A 17,545-nucleotide genomic window follows, 5' to 3' on the forward strand; every position below is an offset into this window, starting at 1 on the left:
CCTGTCCATGATCAGTACTGATCCATGCATACTCTGTGCCCAGAGCAGAATTCTATGGAAATGAACTCTGCATCTGGTTATTCACCAGCACCATGTGTTTAAACTTTATTCCTGTGGTAGTAGTAATCTGTGATCTATTCCTTGGACTTGCTGAGTAGTAGCCTATTGTAGATGCACTAGTTTGCTCATCCATTCACTAGTTGAGGAGCAGAAATGTTTGGCTGCTTTAACAAAACTTTATCCTGCCAGGCGATGGTGGTGCACGCCTTTAATCCCAGAACTCGGGAGGCAGAGGCAGGCGGATCTCTGTGAGTTCGAGGCCAGCCTGGTCTACAAAGTGAGTTCCAAGAAAGGCGCAAAGCTACACAGAGAAACCCTGTCTCGAAAAACAAAACAAAACAAAAAACAAAACTTCATCCTATAGAATATTTTATCAGTTGTCTTTTAGTACTGAGGAGTTATAGGATTGGTCAACATATTTCAAATGTGCTTGCCCTCATATGACCTCTGTCCCTACTGAGACTGAACAAAACCCGGAAGGGTGGGGCGGGAGTGTGTCAGACATTGCATTTTAAATATTTGGCTATAATCAAGAGTCTCCAGAGATATATTTAGAAAGAAGAAAGACTCAGGGAGAAAGGAGTACCAAGTGGAGTAACAGCTTTAGTGGGGAAGAAGCACTTTGGACAGTAATTCCACTGCTGGGACCTGCTCAGTAATGTGTTTGAAAATGAGTAGGGAAGTATGGAGTGGGGCTCTTCTCTGGCACCTGACAGTGTTTGTAGAACCTGTGGGATTTAAAAAACAACTGCTCCATTATCAAACATGGCCAATATCGGTTCTAGAACGGACATGGCAATTGGAATTGCAGCTCTATAGTGGCTGTGCTCGTCAGTCCAGCACTGGAATCATCTGCCCGCTAAATGCTCTTGTGTCTTTTAGTGTTTTCTAGGGACAGAAGTCTGAGGTGCTTAAACACAACAGCAGTCTGATGTAGAATGTTCGGAATAACCTGTGGGTTTGAGAAGAGAAATCAAGCCTAGCCTTGTTCAGTATTGTGTGTGTAAACTCACTGCTCTCCCAGACACATCCTCATTGCATCTTTCCCTCCTTGTAGAAGGCACAGTCTGTCCTGCACGAAGTCACTCAGCCCCCAGATGTCTGGTGAAGAGGAGGATTCTGGCTCAGCGGCTCAGCTTGGAATGTGCAATAGAGAAATAGTGCGAAGAGGAGCCCTGATTCTCTTCTGTGATTATGTCGTAAGTGTGATAAATGTCCACGAGGCTTGGTAAGGAGGAGAGGACACACAGAGGCTGCTTGTGTGCACTTGCTGGGCAGCCAGGCTGTCCGCTGCCCCACAGGAGAGGGACCAATGTTTGATTTACTCTGGGGTTTAATTAGAACAGCCTGGCCCATCCTCTCTTAAATTTCTAAGTTGATCTTCAAAGGCTTTCATTCAGACGTCACTAGTTTATTACCTTCTCAGGACCTTAGTGCCTGGCATAAAGCTGGGCAGTTTTTGGTCTCGAGGTGTCGTTCAGGCTGGCTTGAAACTCACAGTGGAGAGCTGGCTAGTCTCAAACTCAGAGATTCCATACCCCTCCTTCTCTCTCCTGAGTGTTTGGATTAAAGATGCATACCACCATGCCCAGCAAACACTACATGATTTTAACAAAGCTAAAGGCACTGACTGGTGTGGGGTTTGGGCTAATTTTTTTCCCAGTTATTTTGTAGGAAACATGTTAAATATTTATTGTTGGGTTTCAAAGTAGATTTTCTTTTGACTACCACTTTATTAAAAGAATCACTTTTGTGGAATTTTTAACTTAACAATTAGCATCACCTGTTTGATTTATAAAAGCAAGTCTTCTATAATCATATTGGTCTAAAATGAATTACAGTTTCATTTTAACCTGGATTTGATGCTTTTTTTTAAAAAAAAAAAAAAACTAACTAACTTGGTATCACATATACAGTGCTATCATAGAGCAGAATGGTTTTTAAAAGTCTGAACCAGACAGGCGGTAGTGGCACATGCCTTTAATCCCAGTACTCAGGAGGCAGAGGCAAGTTTATCTCTGTGAGTTCAAGGCCAGCCTATTCTACAAAGCTGGTCCAGGACAGCCAGAGCTGTTATACAAAGAAATCATATCTCAAAAAACAAAGAGATAAACAAAAAAAGAAGTCTGAACCAGAGGAAAAAAATACCTGAGCCAGCTGTGAGTAGAGGCAGTCTTATGACATTTTACTCATGTTCACTGTGTGTTTTTGAGCCAATGCACTGTACAGAACAGGCTACGTGTTCATAATCCTCCCACCTCAACCTCCTGAGTATTAGGATTGTAGGCGTGTGCCATGATGTACAGCTTAATATTCACTTTTTATTAGACATTCCCAATATTGAAATAGTTTTTATATTTTGTTCCACTTTTGAGAAATAATATGATATAATGGTGTTTTTCAAAAAAGTATAAGAATAATTTCAAAAGTTAATACTATCAAATGGTTCCAAATGGAAAAATATTATCATTAACCAGATATCAATTGATCAAGTTTGACTTTTTTTTTTAAATGAGTATGTACTCTTTTTTTTAAAAAAAAAGATTTATTTATTTATTTTGTATACAGCATGTATGATTGCAGGCCAGAAGAGGGCGCCAGATCTCATTACAGATGGTTGTGACCCACCATGTGGTTGCTGGGAATTGAACTCAGGACCTCTGGAAGAGCAGTCAGTGCTCTTAACCTCTGAGCCATCTCTCCAGCCCCAAGTTTGACTTTTGTTTAGGATTGTGAATTAAGGTGGAAATGCTACATGTGTTTTTTTGAAATGTTGGTATTATTTATTTAATTTTTTAAATTTCAAGTGAAATTTCTCCCATGTACTAGGGAGATCTAGTTCTTGATTCAGAAATTCTGTCAGCTCTGTGGCAGTTAGTGGCTATTTTCTCCACTAACCATTAGAGATAGAGTAGGTATGGAGCAGCCATGCTAGGCTGGCCTGCAGCCTGATAGCAAACTCAGTTACTGCAACATGGGGCTTCCTTTGTTCCCATGCATGCAAGGTCCAGGCCAGACTGCCCACCTTGCCCCTGTGGGCAGCCACTTGTTGACTTGTTCATTCTGATGTGGAGCCATTTGCTAGTGTCTCTGGGAGCTGGACATTGATTGCCACTGAAGCTTGGCTTCCTGTGGTCTCTACCACATGAGATCAGAGGTACAAGGCCCTGTTTCCTTCCTCTCTCTCTTTTGCTGGTACTTAGACACTGCCTTTACTGAAGCAAAGTTTATATTTAGAATTTGTTTTTTCTTACTCTTTTAGCCTCCTTGTCTACTTGAAGCAAATCTTTTATTATATCTTCTCTAGTGTCAGAATCTCCATGACTCAGAACACCTAACGTGGCTCATTGTGAATCACATTCAAGATCTGATCAGCCTTTCCCATGAGCCTCCGGTACAAGACTTTATTAGTGCCATTCATCGTAATTCTGCGGCTAGTGGCCTTTTCATCCAGGCAATTCAGTCTCGTTGTGAAAATCTTTCAACTGTAAGTCTTTAGCCTGCCAGTTTGCTTTCTCTGCCTTAAAAATGGAGTACTGGAATTTTGTCAGCAACAATTACCAGTCTGAGAAAAATAAATCCTTGTTCCTTCTCAACATTAGCCAACCACTCTGAAGAAAACACTTCAGTGCTTGGAAGGCATCCATCTCAGCCAGTCTGGTGCTGTGCTTACGCTGTATGTGGACAGGCTCCTGGGCACTCCCTTCCGTGCGCTGGCTCACATGGTCGACACTCTGGCATGTCGCCGGGTAGAAATGCTTTTGGCTGCAAATTTACAGGTACTGACAGATGGTGATTTCTATAAAAACTTAGCAAGTCAATCAAAGCATTTAGTCTATGGACCTTATGGACCTAATCTTGATTGGTCACTGATAGGAGCATGTATCCATGTTTGTTATTCATGTGTTTGACCAGCGGCTTCTAGTCTGCTCTTACCAGATAGATACATTGTGCATGCCAGTTTATCGTTTTAAAGTGGGTGTGAGGTTATATGTCACAAAATCCCTAATGTGTTCTTGTCTGTGTAGAGCAGCATGGCCCAGTTGCCAGTGGAGGAACTGAACAGAATCCAGGAGCACCTCCAGAATAGTGGGCTTGCACAAAGGTAAGGCTGCACTGTGGGGTACTGACGTTTGGGCAACCAGGGTACAAAGACTTAGGTATGTACAGGAACAAATAGACAGGAAAGGAATTAGTGTTCTGTGTAGGTTAGTTCACTGTAGCAGTATTATAATAGAAAGGGCTTTCTAGTTGGTGGGGGTGGCGCACACCTTCATCCCAGCACTCAGGAGGCAGTGCCAGGTGGATCTCTGTGAGTTCAAGGACAGCCTGGTTTACAGAGTGAGATCCAGGACAGGCACCAAAACTACAGAGAAACCCTGTCTCGAAAAAACCAGAGAGAGAGAGAGAGAGAGAGAGAGAGAGAGAGCGCGCGCGAGAGAGCGAGCGAGCGGGCTTCCTAAATGTCAGGAAAGAGTCTCATGCTAGTAGAAATGAAGAAGTGGCCATCAAACTCCTGAACCTTATGGCTGTTGAAGGGATAGAGGTGTGTCTGTTGTCTCTGCTCCTGGACCCTTGATGAATGAGAATAAACACAGAACCTAATAGCTAGGTTAGAAGGATTCAGTCTGAGAGTACTACCTGGCTCTTGGCATGTGCACATTATGTCTTGTTAAGTGCCATCTCTTTATAGCTATTCATTTACTTAATTGTTTGAAAGTCTTTAGAAGCCTTTATTAGAAATGTTTCCATCTGTAGTGTGAGCATAGTTCCTCGACTACAAGATAAATTAAGAAAAGCTTTTATCTCTTTTCTTCCACTGCAGATTGGGGTGGGAGCACATACATGTACCTCAGAGAGGGTGATTCCTCATAATTTTAGTCTTTAGAGGGGTTTTATGGTGGTGTTTCTTAATGGGACAGAGTATAGTCTGGATGGTTTTTCAGTCTTCAGCCACACGATGTCATTTGACATATGAAGTATCGCGTTGGCTTCAGATGGTAAGAGAGCAAATTGTCATTGTGTTTGACTATAGACACAGTCATACACCAAGATGAGGAAGATTATAACAATAATACTTTGGACCAGATGGAATGATTCTTTTGTGAAATGACATTCCTGACGGAATAAATTGTGTCATTATGGAGAATTAAATAGTTTGTACACTTGGATCTTAGAAGAATTTATCTGTTTGCATATATTACAAATACATTGCTAGGGATATATAGCTCATTGGAAGAGCACTTGTCTAGCATGCACAAGCCTCTGAGTTCAATCTCCAATACTGTCAAGAAAAGAAAGAATAGAATAGCTTTGTTAGCTGTTACATAGTACATTGCCTAATGGAATGTTGAGCATAAATGAAATCTAGAAAATATCAACGAGGTATAAATTATGGTAATTTGAAGTAACTAGGACTTACAGGTGCATCAGGACTTTAGAATGTTGAAAGGAAAGTTTACAACATGTTGTATCTTGTTTTCAAGAAGCTACTTCTGTTCATTGGTGTTACATGTTTCTAGGACCCATCTTTGCAAAATTGAGATTTCAAACTAAAGCTCAAACTGCTCTGTGGTTTCATTTGTGTTTCAGACACCAAAGGCTCTATTCCCTGCTGGACAGGTTCCGACTCTCTACCGTGCAGGACTCACTTAGCCCCTTGCCCCCAGTCACTTCCCACCCTCTGGATGGGGATGGGCACACATCTCTGGAAACAGTGAGTCCAGACAAAGTAAGTGTCCTCTATCTAAGTGTGATGGCCAGGGACCATGTGGAGACAAGACAGGCTCTGTCTAGAATGAGGGTAAGGGTAGGTGTCAGTACACACAGGGCCCCTGACCCTCAGCTCAGGTCATTAGCAACTCTGCTTGGGGATTTGAGTAGAGTATGGAGGCCTTGAGGTCCTGATGAGAAAAGGTGTGCTGATGTGTAACTCTGGTGGAGGAGTGTGGAGTCAGGGGCAGGTGGCTAGTTGGCAAGTCAAGAGAAATTGGTTGTGGCCCAGGGCCTATGATTGCAAATACTGTCCAGCACATGCTGACAAACGTGGCCTAACTCCCTCCCACTGAACCTTCTGCCTCCTATGAAGTGTTGCACCTACTGCCACCAGGTATCACGTGTTGTCACCTTCACCGTTCATACTTGAGATTAGAGACTGTTAGAGCCTTGGGGGAGAGGAGATTCGATTTTAGAAACCTGCAGCTCATGGAAGAGAGCATACATTTGCCCCAGGCTTGTTCTGGCTGCTGAGGAAGATGAGGGAGGTGCACACTTCAGTAGAGTGTCGATGGTGCAGTATCTAGGGAACGGATGAGGAAAGGCTGCTAACCCTCAGAACTTTGCTGAGTTTGCAAGGACTGCTGGAAGTTACACAGGTGGAAAAGAAGAGGGCATTCAGGCACAGAACAGCAGAGAGAAGACTTGTGAGCTGTAAGCCCAGGGTGTGTCAGCCTGTACAGCCAGCCAGAGTCCTGGTGCTATAGTCACAACCCAGAGGAGCAGCCAAAGTGCCTACTCAATCACATTCCCTTTTTCTTTTTCTTCTTTCCAGGACTGGTACCTCCAGCTTGTAAGATCCCAGTGTTGGACCAAATCAGATTCTGCGCTGCTGGAAGGTGCAGAGTTGGTGAATCGCATCCCTGCTGAAGACATGAATGACTTCATGATGAGCTCGGTAGGGCAACAGTGAGCAGCCAGGGAATCTCCAGCTCTGCTTGTCTTTTTTAATTTTACTTGTGTCTCAGTTAGGGTTTCTATTGCTGCAATGACAGACCATGACCAAAAAGCAAGTTGGGGAAGGGAGGGTTTCTTTGGCTCACACTTCCGCGGTGTAGTCCATATTGAAGGAAGTTGGGACAGGAACTCAAACAGGGCAGGAACCTGGAGGCAGGAGCTGATGCAGGGGCCCTGGGGGAGCTGCTTACTGGCTTGTTCCTCATGGCTTGCTCAGCCTGCTTTCTTATAGAACCCAAAACTCCAGCCAAGGCATGGCACCACCCTCAATAGGCTGGGCCCACCCTCATCCATCACTAATTAAGAAAATGCCCATCTGGATGAGCTTATCATTTTCAGGCATTTCCATACCTATCTCATTTTAAAACTGAGCTACATAAGTCTGAAGAAAAAATTTATTTGGCATACAGATTGTTTAAAAATAATCCAATCTGATGAGATTCTAACAAGACTGATTGCAGGCGGTGGCAGTGGGGGGCGGAGGGGGCAGGGACAAAACACAAGCAAGAATAAAAGAAGTAAAGTAACCTTCCTATACATTCCAGACTTAAAAAGATAATGATGGTCATTTAGGAACTTCATGACAATAAAGTCAACAATCTACATGGAACGAAATACACCAACTACCAATGTTTCTTCAAGGGAAAAAAATCATCTGAATTGGCTTATGTGGTAAATTATTTGAATGTGCTGTTTAAAAAAAAAAAAAAAACTTTCTATAAATAAAACTACCCCTTGACAAATTCTAAAAAAAAAAAAAAAATTCTAGTAGCTCTAGCATTAGAGAGGATAGAGAGATGGCTCAGCAGTTAAGAATATATAGTGCTCTTATAGAGGACTGAAGTTCAAGTCCAGCACCACATCAGGTGGCTTACAACTGCTGTAATTTCAGCTGCAGAGGATCTTACACCTCTGGCCTCCACCAGTCCCTGTATTCACATGTACATACCCTACACACAATTAAAAATAATAAAAATAGCCTGGCAATTGGTAGCACACACCTTTAATCTCAGCACTTGGAAGGCAGAGCCAGGCGGATCTCTGAGTTTGAGGCTAGCCTGGGCTACAGAGTGTGTTCCAGAACAGCAAGGACTAAGCAGAGAAACCTTGTCTTGAAAAACCACAAATAAATGAATGAATAAATAAATAATAAAAATAGCAGCTTAAATGGGATGGGAAAAAAAAAAAGAAAATGAAAGAAAATGCCCTATAAGCCTGCCCATAACCCAGTCTTATGGAGGCATTTTCTTAATTGAGGTCCCCTCTCAGATGACTCTAGCTTGTGTCAAGTTGACATAAACTATCCAGCACAATTTGTCTCATCTTTGTGTGATTAATGTATGGCAGCATATGGGAGACTTGCGTCTAGCAAGGACAGCATAGGCAAAGCACATGGGAGGCTCTAACAAAAACATGGCCCATGAAAGCTATACTCCAGAATAGCCAGCCCATGGGATGTGAATAGGATGCCATTTCAACCACATTGGAATCCTAAAGAGGAAAGTTGTTTTAATTCCATCTTTCATGCACTTAAAGAAAATGTGTGGCCATAGGTTATATAGTCAGTCTATCATCACTCATTTCACGACTGCAAGAAAGTGTATCATATATTCATTGTATTCTGGAAATTGTTCTTTAATAGCCCCTTTGTCTTAGTTAGGGTTTCTGTTGCTGTGAAGAGATACCATTACCATGGCAACTCTTATACAGGACCAGTGGGTTAGATTTTTCCAAGTTGCTAAGTGGGCTATTAACAACTATGAAAGTTCTAGCTTGTGATCACAGGAATGTTTGATTTGGGAGTACTAATGATGAAATACAGGTTTGGTTTTTTTGTTTGTTTGTTTAGTTCGTTTTGCTTTATGTTTTTTCGAGACAAGGTTTCTCTGTGTAGCTTTGCGCCTTTCCTGGAACTCGCTTTGGAGACCAGGCTGGCCTTGAACTCACAGAGATCCGCCTGGCTTTGCCTCCCGATTGCTGGGATTACAAGCGTGCGCCACTACTGCCTGGCGAAATACAGGTTTTTAATATTAAAGCTTGATGTTCTACTTGGAAAAATTATTGTCCTCCCTCTAACTCCTTAAATGACTAAAAGGTTGACAAAACATAATAAAAACTATCATATGAGGCCAGGCATGATGGCACATGCCCTTAATTCCAACACTTGGGAGGAGGAGCTAGGAGGATCTTGGTCTGTGGGCCTGTTGGTCTCCATCCAGGCCATCCAGGGCTATACAGTGAGACCCTATCTCCAAATAAATAAATGAATAAATAAAATTTAAAAGTTTTGTCATGTGAAATGCTGATTTTCCAAGCAGATTATTGTCACACATAAGACCACTTTCTCTTGTTCCAGGTGATGTGATGCCTTCTCAGGCTTCAGCAATGCTTGGCACATTAGCCTTGGTGCACAGTTTATATCAATTAAAATTTATCATTCTAGAATTATTTCAGAGAAATATAGGATCATAAAAATAAAAATACTACTTTAAAATTCAAGTATGACAAAGAGACTAGAAGTATTTACTGAACATATGTTAAATGGGATTGTTGATATATTTATTTTTTTATGTATATAATATAGGATATACTTTTTTATTTTTTTGAGCTGAGGATCGAACCCAGGGCCTTGTGCTTGCTAGGCAAACGCTCTACCACTGAGCTAAATCCCCAACCCAGGGTATACTGTTTTAAATAGAGAATTCGGCTTTGTTTTCTCTTTTATCTATTTGTAGTCTGAATAAGAGCTTTTCTAGAGTGTATTTTCCTATTTTTAATACTGTAACAAATAACTTGAGGCAAGCTGCTTCATAAGGAAAAGAGGATTGTTTTGACTGATAGTTCTACAGATACAAGGTCCAAGGGCTCAACTGGTGGTAGCCTTCTTGCTCTCAGAGTGACAGTGTGGTGCTGAGTCTCCCATGGCAAAAAGTAAGGAGCTTGAATGTCCATGTGTCTAGAATATTCTCACAACATTCCTTACAGTACTCTAGTCTAGATTATCTCTGAAACAGATGCTTATTGCATTAGTTATGTGTATTGCAGCTTACCATTTTTGCTGTTATTTGTCTGGCCTGTAATGTTCTGACCCAGGAGTTCAACCTAAGCCTTTTGGCTCCCTGCTTAAGCCTTGGCATCAGTAAGATTGCTACTGGCCAGAAGAGTCCCCTTTTTGAAGCAGCCCGTGGGGTGACTCTGGACCGGGTGACCAGTGTTGTTGAGCAGCTTCCTGCTGTCCATCAAGTCTTCCAGCCTTTCCTGCCTACAGAGCCCACAGCCTACTGGAGCAAGTTGAATGATCTGCTTGGTAATTTAAATATGGTTCCCTTAGATGTTTATCTGTCTCTGTCTGTCTGTCTCTCTCTCTCTCTGGGGTGATGGGAATGGTGGTAGCAGAATGTGCAAACCAGAGGGAGATAGGGTCTCTCACTGAACCTAGAGTTGCCATCTGCGCTTGATTCACTGACTAACAAGCCTCTGGGATCCTGTCTCAGCTGAGGTTACAGGTGCATAACCCACGACTGGTTTTTACATGAGTACTAGGATTCCAAACTCAAGTCCTCACGCAGTGCAGCAAACACTTTATCCACTAAACCATTTTCTCAGCTCAAATTACCTTAGTTTTTAAATTATTTTATTCTGTGTGTATAGGTGTTTTACCTGCATATGTGTCTGCACCACATGCGTGCAGTGCCCATGGAGCCAGAAGTTGGCATCAGATCTCATGGGAATGGATGTGGTTGTGAGCTTCTGTGTGGCAGCTGGGGATTGAATTTAGGTCCTCTGGGAGAGCAGCCCATCTCTCAACTCTTGAACTCCCTCTCTAATCCCAAGTTGTCATAATTTTAAAAAGGATTACGGATACAGCACAGTGCTTTGTCCCAAGCACATGTATGGTCAGGGCTATTGATCTAAAACACAGAAGGCTGACAAAAGTAACTGAGGAACTGCACCAGATCCTTAGCTCTAAACTTCTTTCTTTGTTTCTTGGCTACTCTTGGACATAGATAGTCAGGGCTCTAAGCCCTTCAGGAACACTGGCTTAGACTCAGGGCAAACCAGGTTCAGATCGTATGCATCCACATATGGGTACATATGTGCTTTCTTGGTCTTGGCATCTTTAAATCCACATAGCCCTGTGGCGGCTTCTGGAGGGGAAGGGCCTATGCTCACAGTCAAAGTCACTCACTTATGCCAGTCTCACATCTCAGGTGATGCTACGTCATACCAGTCTCTGACCACACTTGCCCGTGCCCTGGCACAATACCTGGTGGTGGTCTCCAAAGTGCCTGCTCATTTGCACCTTCCCCCTGAAAAAGAGGAGGACACAGTGAAGTTTGTGGTAATGACACTTGAGGTAAGAGCTCTGAAATGCTGTGTCTCTGTGAGGATAGGATATATGAGTAGCAGGAAGATGGAAGTCCTTGAAAACCAACAGGTGACTGAGTATGGTAGTGCACACCTGTTAGCCCAGCTACTTTGGAGGTAGAATTGTGGGTTCCCGGCTTGTAAGGATGTGCCTAGGTACATAGCTAGACCCTGTTTCAATAAACCTCAGGCAGGAAGGGAATGCCTGTTATCAAGGTCTGATTCACCTGACTGTACTGAGCCTTTCGCCCTCACCACGCCACCCACAGGGAACCAGGGAGGTCTGTAAGACATCCTCTTGTCCCCACACTACAATCCTAACGTGGATCCTAATTACAGTCTAGGCAGTGTTGTGTTTTAAGTTGGGTATTAACTTGGGCGCTTCACCTGAGGGAAATTGAACACTTGGCCCCTCACAGTATGCATACACATGCACTACAGTTTTGTCACCTTGCCATGTGACTTCTGGAAAAGAGCCTCCCTCAGCTATGCCAGAGCTGTGCTGCCCATCCTGAGCAAGGGTTGACACCTTATACTAAGAAAAGAAAGTCTCCCGAGGGTGTATGCTACAGAGGCCCCAGCTGAACCAGGCTGAGTTAGGTAGTCTTCAGCTTGTCTTAGCCCCGTGGAGAAGATTGGAAAGCAAATGTATGTGTAAAGTACTGAGTCATAGCCTGAGCTGCACAGGCAGTGTCATGGTACTTGGTTTCCACAACAGCTCTACAGGGTGAACTCTCTGTTCCTATTTCACACACAGGGAAAGAAGCTCAGAGAGCTTCAGAGACTTGTTAGAAGTCACTAGTCATAAATAATACTCCCAAACTCAGCTTTGTACCTGAGATTTAAAAAAAAAAATCCTGTTACAGGAGCCCTTGAGAAAAGCCTCTGACCAGAGGCTATGTGGCTCAGGACAAGTTTCTCTAGACACTATGGTTCTAAAGAAAAAAGATATCTGAGGTAGTTGGGTCTTCTGACAGAGGTAAGGCTGGAACTTTGGAGCATAGCTGAACCAGGACTAAATATTAAGAAAGCTAGGCATGACCACCTAGAAACCTGGGTCAGAGGCATCCTTCTGGAAGGAAGTTGGCTGATCGCTTGGCCTCTCCATCTTTCCATGGTCTCCCATAGCTTTTAGTGCTGCTGCTTCGCTAGAGGTCCCTGAGACACAGAGTTCTGGATGAGCATTCTAACACAGTGCTTTCCTTTAGGCCTTGTCATGGCATTTGATCCATGAGCAGATCCCACTGAGTCTGGACCTCCAAGCCGGCCTAGACTGCTGCTGCCTGGCACTACAGGTGCCTGGGCTCTGGGGGGTGCTGTCCTCCCCAGAGTATGTGACCCATGCCTGCTCCCTCATCCATTGTGTGCGATTCATCCTGGAAGCCAGTAAGTCCCTGTCTAACTTTCTTGACTTCATGAATCTAAACTGATAATCAACAATACATATCAGTCATTAACATTTTTCCTTCTTGTCTCCTGTTTCCCAAGAACCAGTAAGGACTTGGGGTGGAATGGAGAGGTTATAGGTGCTGCCTTCAGAAGGCCCCATCTGTCCACCCCAAGACATTACACTAGAGCTTAATTGGAATTTACTTTTCTAGTTATTTGTTTAGAGTTTGAGTTCCAGTTTTTAAAAAAATACTTTTTTAAGTTTTATCCCTTTGATCTTTAGTCTTAGTTGACTATTTGATGTTCTTAGTCCTAAATGATTATAAGATTAACAAGATTACATTCAATAGATGACTTCTGTTAGAGTTGAAGTGTGTGCTTGCGTACTGCATTGTAATGCTAATATGTTGTAAAATAAAAGGGATTCATTCTTTTCAAGGAACAGTGTCCTCAGCAAGGGTCATTAGCTAAAAATTTTTAAAAATTGGACATTATATTTACATGTTAGAGGATGTTTTGAAGTTTTATGTTTTCAAATTAAACATTATAGAGTGGTGTTTTGATCTTTCCTTGTTTAAATTGTTTTCATCTGTGCATTTGTAGTCAACTTGGAAACAAAGTTGATCCAGGGATTAATTTTAAAAAGCTAAGCTTCTTGGTCATAGTGATGCTTTTAGCAGTATTGAGTTGTGAATAGTCTGATAAAAATGCTCAGGGTGGAGATGGCGGACAGTGCACTTAGAAGCCTAAACGTGGAAGCATGAGTCTGTGTGTGTTCATGATTAGCCAAAACGCTGGTGCCTGCATTTAGTGTTAGCCAGTGCTTTTCGGTTTTACTGAAATTAGCTCTAAAAATGTAGCTCTCAGTTGACATAGCTGCCATCGTAAGTTTCTATAAGGCTGCACAGGTATGAAGACTTAAGTAGAAAGGTTAAAGTATATGTTCTGCTGTGATACAGTTGCAGTGCAGCCTGGGGACCAGCTTCTCGGCCCAGAAAGCAGGTCAGATACTCCAAGGACCATCAGAAAGGACGAAGTGGACTCAAACATACAAAGTAAGTCTTAGGACCCATTTTTCTGTGTTTCTCTGGAGCCTTCAAATTCATTCACAAAAGAAACTTGTGGAGTGGTGCTGTGGGCTCTAGGAAACCTACTTCTCTTGCTGTCCTCTAGGACTCATCCAGAGAGTTAAGGGTTTTCTGACTGGATGCATACACATTTCCTGTCTTTTCATGCCGTTTTTCTCGTAAAGACTCCCTTTCCCCAACCAGTTGGTCCAGTTATCCTGCATCTTTCCCACAGCCTGGATGTGCACCTCTTCTCTGGGAAGCCTCCCATCTTAGTCCTCAGCACTGAGCACATGATTTCTACTTTAGGGTGGAGAATATGTTTTCTTTGTGCTCCCAAAATTAGTGCTTGGCCTGTTGTAAGGGACTGGCAAATGTGTATTAAATTTTGAATAAATATGCTGGGCGGTGGTGGTGCACGCCTTTAATCCCAGCACTTGGGAGGCAGAGGCAGGCAGATCTCTGTGAGTTTGAGGCCAGCCTGGTCTATAGAGTGAGATCCAGGAAAGGCGCAAAGCTACACTGAGAAACCCTATCTCAAACAAACAAACAAAACAAAACAAATTTTTTGAATAAATAACTCAAAACTCTAAGGAATTTTAAGTTAGTGTAGATATTTACATGATATATTATAACCTTAATGACTGTTTTGGTAGGAGTTGGTGACTTGTATGTTTTGTGACAGGGTGTCCCTCTGTAGCCCAGGCTAGCAATGAATTCATGACCTTCCTGCCTCAACCTCCTAAGTAGTAGATGCTGCCATTACTTTGAAAAAACCAAAAAACAAAAAACTAAACTCCCCATCATTTAAAACTGTTGTAGACTTAGGCACATACATTGTCTTCCTCATTGATTCTAGGATAGCTGTCTTACTGTGACAGTCGTGGAAAGGCAAAGCATATTTTGACCAACTAAATCCTTGCCTCCTAACCTCCAGGCTTCTAGAACCAGTTCAGTTCCTTGACCCCAGAGGCTCAAATGGTAGGAATGTTACCTATAGCTGCAGCCCCGCTCCCACAGGTGGGAGGGCAGGTGTCGCCAGGGTCACCAGGAGCCTTAGCCCTGCTCTGTGGCTCCAGAAATATGCCTTTGTAATCATAGGTATAGAGAAATGCCTAGTCACAGCCCAGCATCCTGACATGAGCCTGTCACAATGTAGCACTAAGGAGGGTCATGAATTTGAGTCCATCCTGAGCTGTATAGTGAGAGAAACCATTTTAAAAGATGGGGCTACTTATAGACAGAGTTTCCTTGTCTGTAGTCTTCCAGCTCCTATTCCAAAATTTTAGGGTTGCATAGTGGCCCATAAGCGATGCCATTTTAGTATATCCTGAGTTTTCACTTTGTTTCTGTCTTGAGCAATCGAGTTGTGATACCTGCAAAGTGAGGAAACCTCTACCTCACAGCTTGAGGTGTTTTTCTTGTTTTTCTTTTTTTTTTTTAAGCTGAGTAGCAACTCAGGTTATTCTGTGCTTCTGTTGTAATGGTATGATGTAAGTAAGAAAAGCAGACCATGTGAAGCTCTGGGGCAAATGTCCACCATCATGAGAGTAGGCAGCCTGGCCCAGTGGCAGGAGATGACTTAATTCAGGCTGATGTAATTTTGCTCATCCTCTGTGTCTCTCTTGAGGTCAGTTAATGAAATTCTGGTCAGAAGTAACTCGGGTTTTATTAAGTTTTTTAAGTCACCTCTGGTTAGTCCTTTTTGTTTAATTTTATGTGTGAGGGTGTTTTCTGCATGTATGCCTGCACCACATGCATGCATTGCCCAAGGAGGCCAGAAGAAAGTGCCGGATCCCGTGGGAGTAGAGTTATAGATAGTTATGAGCTACTGTGTGGGTGCTGGGGATCGAACTCAGGTCCTCTGAAAGAGCAACCAGTGCTCTTAACCGCTCAGCCATCTCTCCCATCCTAGTTGTAACTACTTAAAGTTAGTCTGATATGCATTATTTCTTTTAGATTGGGGCTTAATTCCTTAAGCTCAATAAGGATCCTTTTTCTATACTAGGAAATTGCCTAAATTGTTGAATCTCATGGACAAGGGTAACTATCTGTCATTTTACCCACTCAACGAGTGGTTTTTTTAATTCTATGCTGTATCCAGACTCAGGTAATATGAGCAGTTCCTGCCCTCAAGACTCTGACAGGACAGATTGGCTCTGGAATTTTCATCCTCACTCTGCCTTTAAAATTTCCATCCATCTAAGGCTGAAACTCAGGTTCAAGACTATTACTTTATTCCCCACAGAAATGAAAAGAATTGCAGGGGTTGGATGCATACTCAGGAGGTCATAAGTGAGCAGCCCAAAGTCTTGGTAGACTGGACAGGGGTTGATAAGCTTGGTACTCTCTTCCCAGTGGGCATACAGAGGAAGGGTGGCAGGATTCAGTGTGTTTTGACGACACTGCTCTCTTGATCACCATTGCCTATGCAGATCCCAGTTACATCACTTCGGCCTGCGAGATGGTGGCAGAGATGGTGGAATCCCTGCAGTCAGTGCTGGCCTTGGGCCACAAGAGGAACAGCACCCTGCCTTCATTTCTCACAGCAGTGCTAAAGAATATTGTCATCAGTCTGGCGCGTCTCCCCCTAGTCAACAGCTATACGCGTGTGCCCCCTCTGGTAAGTCCAGTCACTCCTTTGCTGAAATGGGATAAGTGGTGTGTATGGTAGCCTCAGGGTGGGGTGATCCTAAGACTGAAGTAGAGTCTTTGGGGAGGATTCAGAAGCAGGGGGACAGAGACTGGAATCTTGTGCATGCTCTACCACTATGGTACATTTCCAACCCTTGGTTTTTGTTTTGTTTTGTATTTGAGATTATAATTTAATTGTATTTCTCCCTTCCCTTTCCTCCCTTTTAGCCTTCCTATATGCTCTCCTGATCTTCAAATTCATGGCCTTTTTATTCACTAATTGTTACTGTATGAGAGAGAGAGAGAGAGAGAGAGAGAGAGAGAGAGAGAGAGAGAGAGAGAGAGAGTGTGAGTGTGTGTGTGTGTGTGTGTGTGTGTGTGTGTGTGTGTGTGTTCTTAAATATAACCTGATCAGTCTGTATAATCCTACCTGTATGTATGTTTTCAGGGCTGAACAACCAATTGGTATGTTCTTCCCTGGGTAAGGCCACCTCTCCTGTTTCCAGCTTTCCTCAGTTGCCTATAGTTCTTTGTGTAGGGTGAGGCCTCATGCAGACCTTGGTTTTTTGAGAGGATCTTGCTCAATTTGATATGTAACCAGGGCTGCCCTCAAACTTGAGATCCTCCTCTCTACCTCTCTAATGCTAGAATTAGTTATAGGCATACATGCCCACTTATCACACAGTCTTTGTTGCTGTTACACTCTCTGTGGTAGTTCCAGCATTTTGCATGTGGATGGTTGTGACACCTATGTTGTCCCCCAAGCATTCTGTGTAGTGGTTATTAGTAAAAATACTAGGTTTTCAAAAATGAGCTAAATTTATCTCCACTGATGTATTCTTGTTGGATGTGATTCTGAAGTGATTAGACTAACTAATTAATGGTGAGCCAGAAATTTCACTCTTCACCTTTGAAGAGATTCATACAAAGCTGGACATAGTGGTGCATGCAGAGACAAGCAGATCTCTGAGTTCTAGGCCAGCCTGGTCTACATAGTTCTAGTATAGCCAGAGCTACAAAGGTGGGGGGAGAGATTGATTCATACATGTAGGGACAACCACTATTGTGGGTATTCTCTTGAAATGTTCTTCACATATCAGCTTAAAATAGGCAGGTTCTTGATTCAGTAAGAGCTTAATATGGGAAGAGGGTTAACAGCAGCTAGGCTGACCTAAGTCTGCTAAAATAGCACACTATCCTTTTCTACAAAAATCCTCAGCAAGAAAGCAAAGCTGGTACACAGCGGACTTGAACCAGAACACAGAGCCAGGCATAGAATAGGGCATGTGCCTACT

At 43.0% G+C, this 17,545-nt stretch overlaps 1 protein-coding gene across 1 annotated transcript in view; it reads left to right on the forward strand.

The window, feature by feature from the left end:
* Positions 1 to 17,545, forward strand: part of Htt (huntingtin) — a 140,844-nt gene that overhangs the window by 98,885 nt on the left and 24,414 nt on the right. The window contains exons 42-52 of the mRNA XM_036201098.1: positions 1,118 to 1,259; positions 3,368 to 3,547; positions 3,663 to 3,839; positions 4,089 to 4,165; positions 5,653 to 5,791; positions 6,611 to 6,733; positions 9,886 to 10,099; positions 11,004 to 11,149; positions 12,369 to 12,546; positions 13,509 to 13,604; positions 16,052 to 16,239. Of these exons, the coding sequence (XP_036056991.1) occupies positions 1,118 to 1,259; positions 3,368 to 3,547; positions 3,663 to 3,839; positions 4,089 to 4,165; positions 5,653 to 5,791; positions 6,611 to 6,733; positions 9,886 to 10,099; positions 11,004 to 11,149; positions 12,369 to 12,546; positions 13,509 to 13,604; positions 16,052 to 16,239 (1,660 nt within the window). The remainder of the gene's footprint in view (positions 1 to 1,117; positions 1,260 to 3,367; positions 3,548 to 3,662; positions 3,840 to 4,088; positions 4,166 to 5,652; positions 5,792 to 6,610; positions 6,734 to 9,885; positions 10,100 to 11,003; positions 11,150 to 12,368; positions 12,547 to 13,508; positions 13,605 to 16,051; positions 16,240 to 17,545) is intronic.

Source organism: Onychomys torridus, chromosome 10 (assembly GCF_903995425.1).
Source record: "Onychomys torridus chromosome 10, mOncTor1.1, whole genome shotgun sequence".
In the NCBI taxonomy this organism is placed as follows: domain Eukaryota; kingdom Metazoa; phylum Chordata; class Mammalia; order Rodentia; family Cricetidae; genus Onychomys; species Onychomys torridus.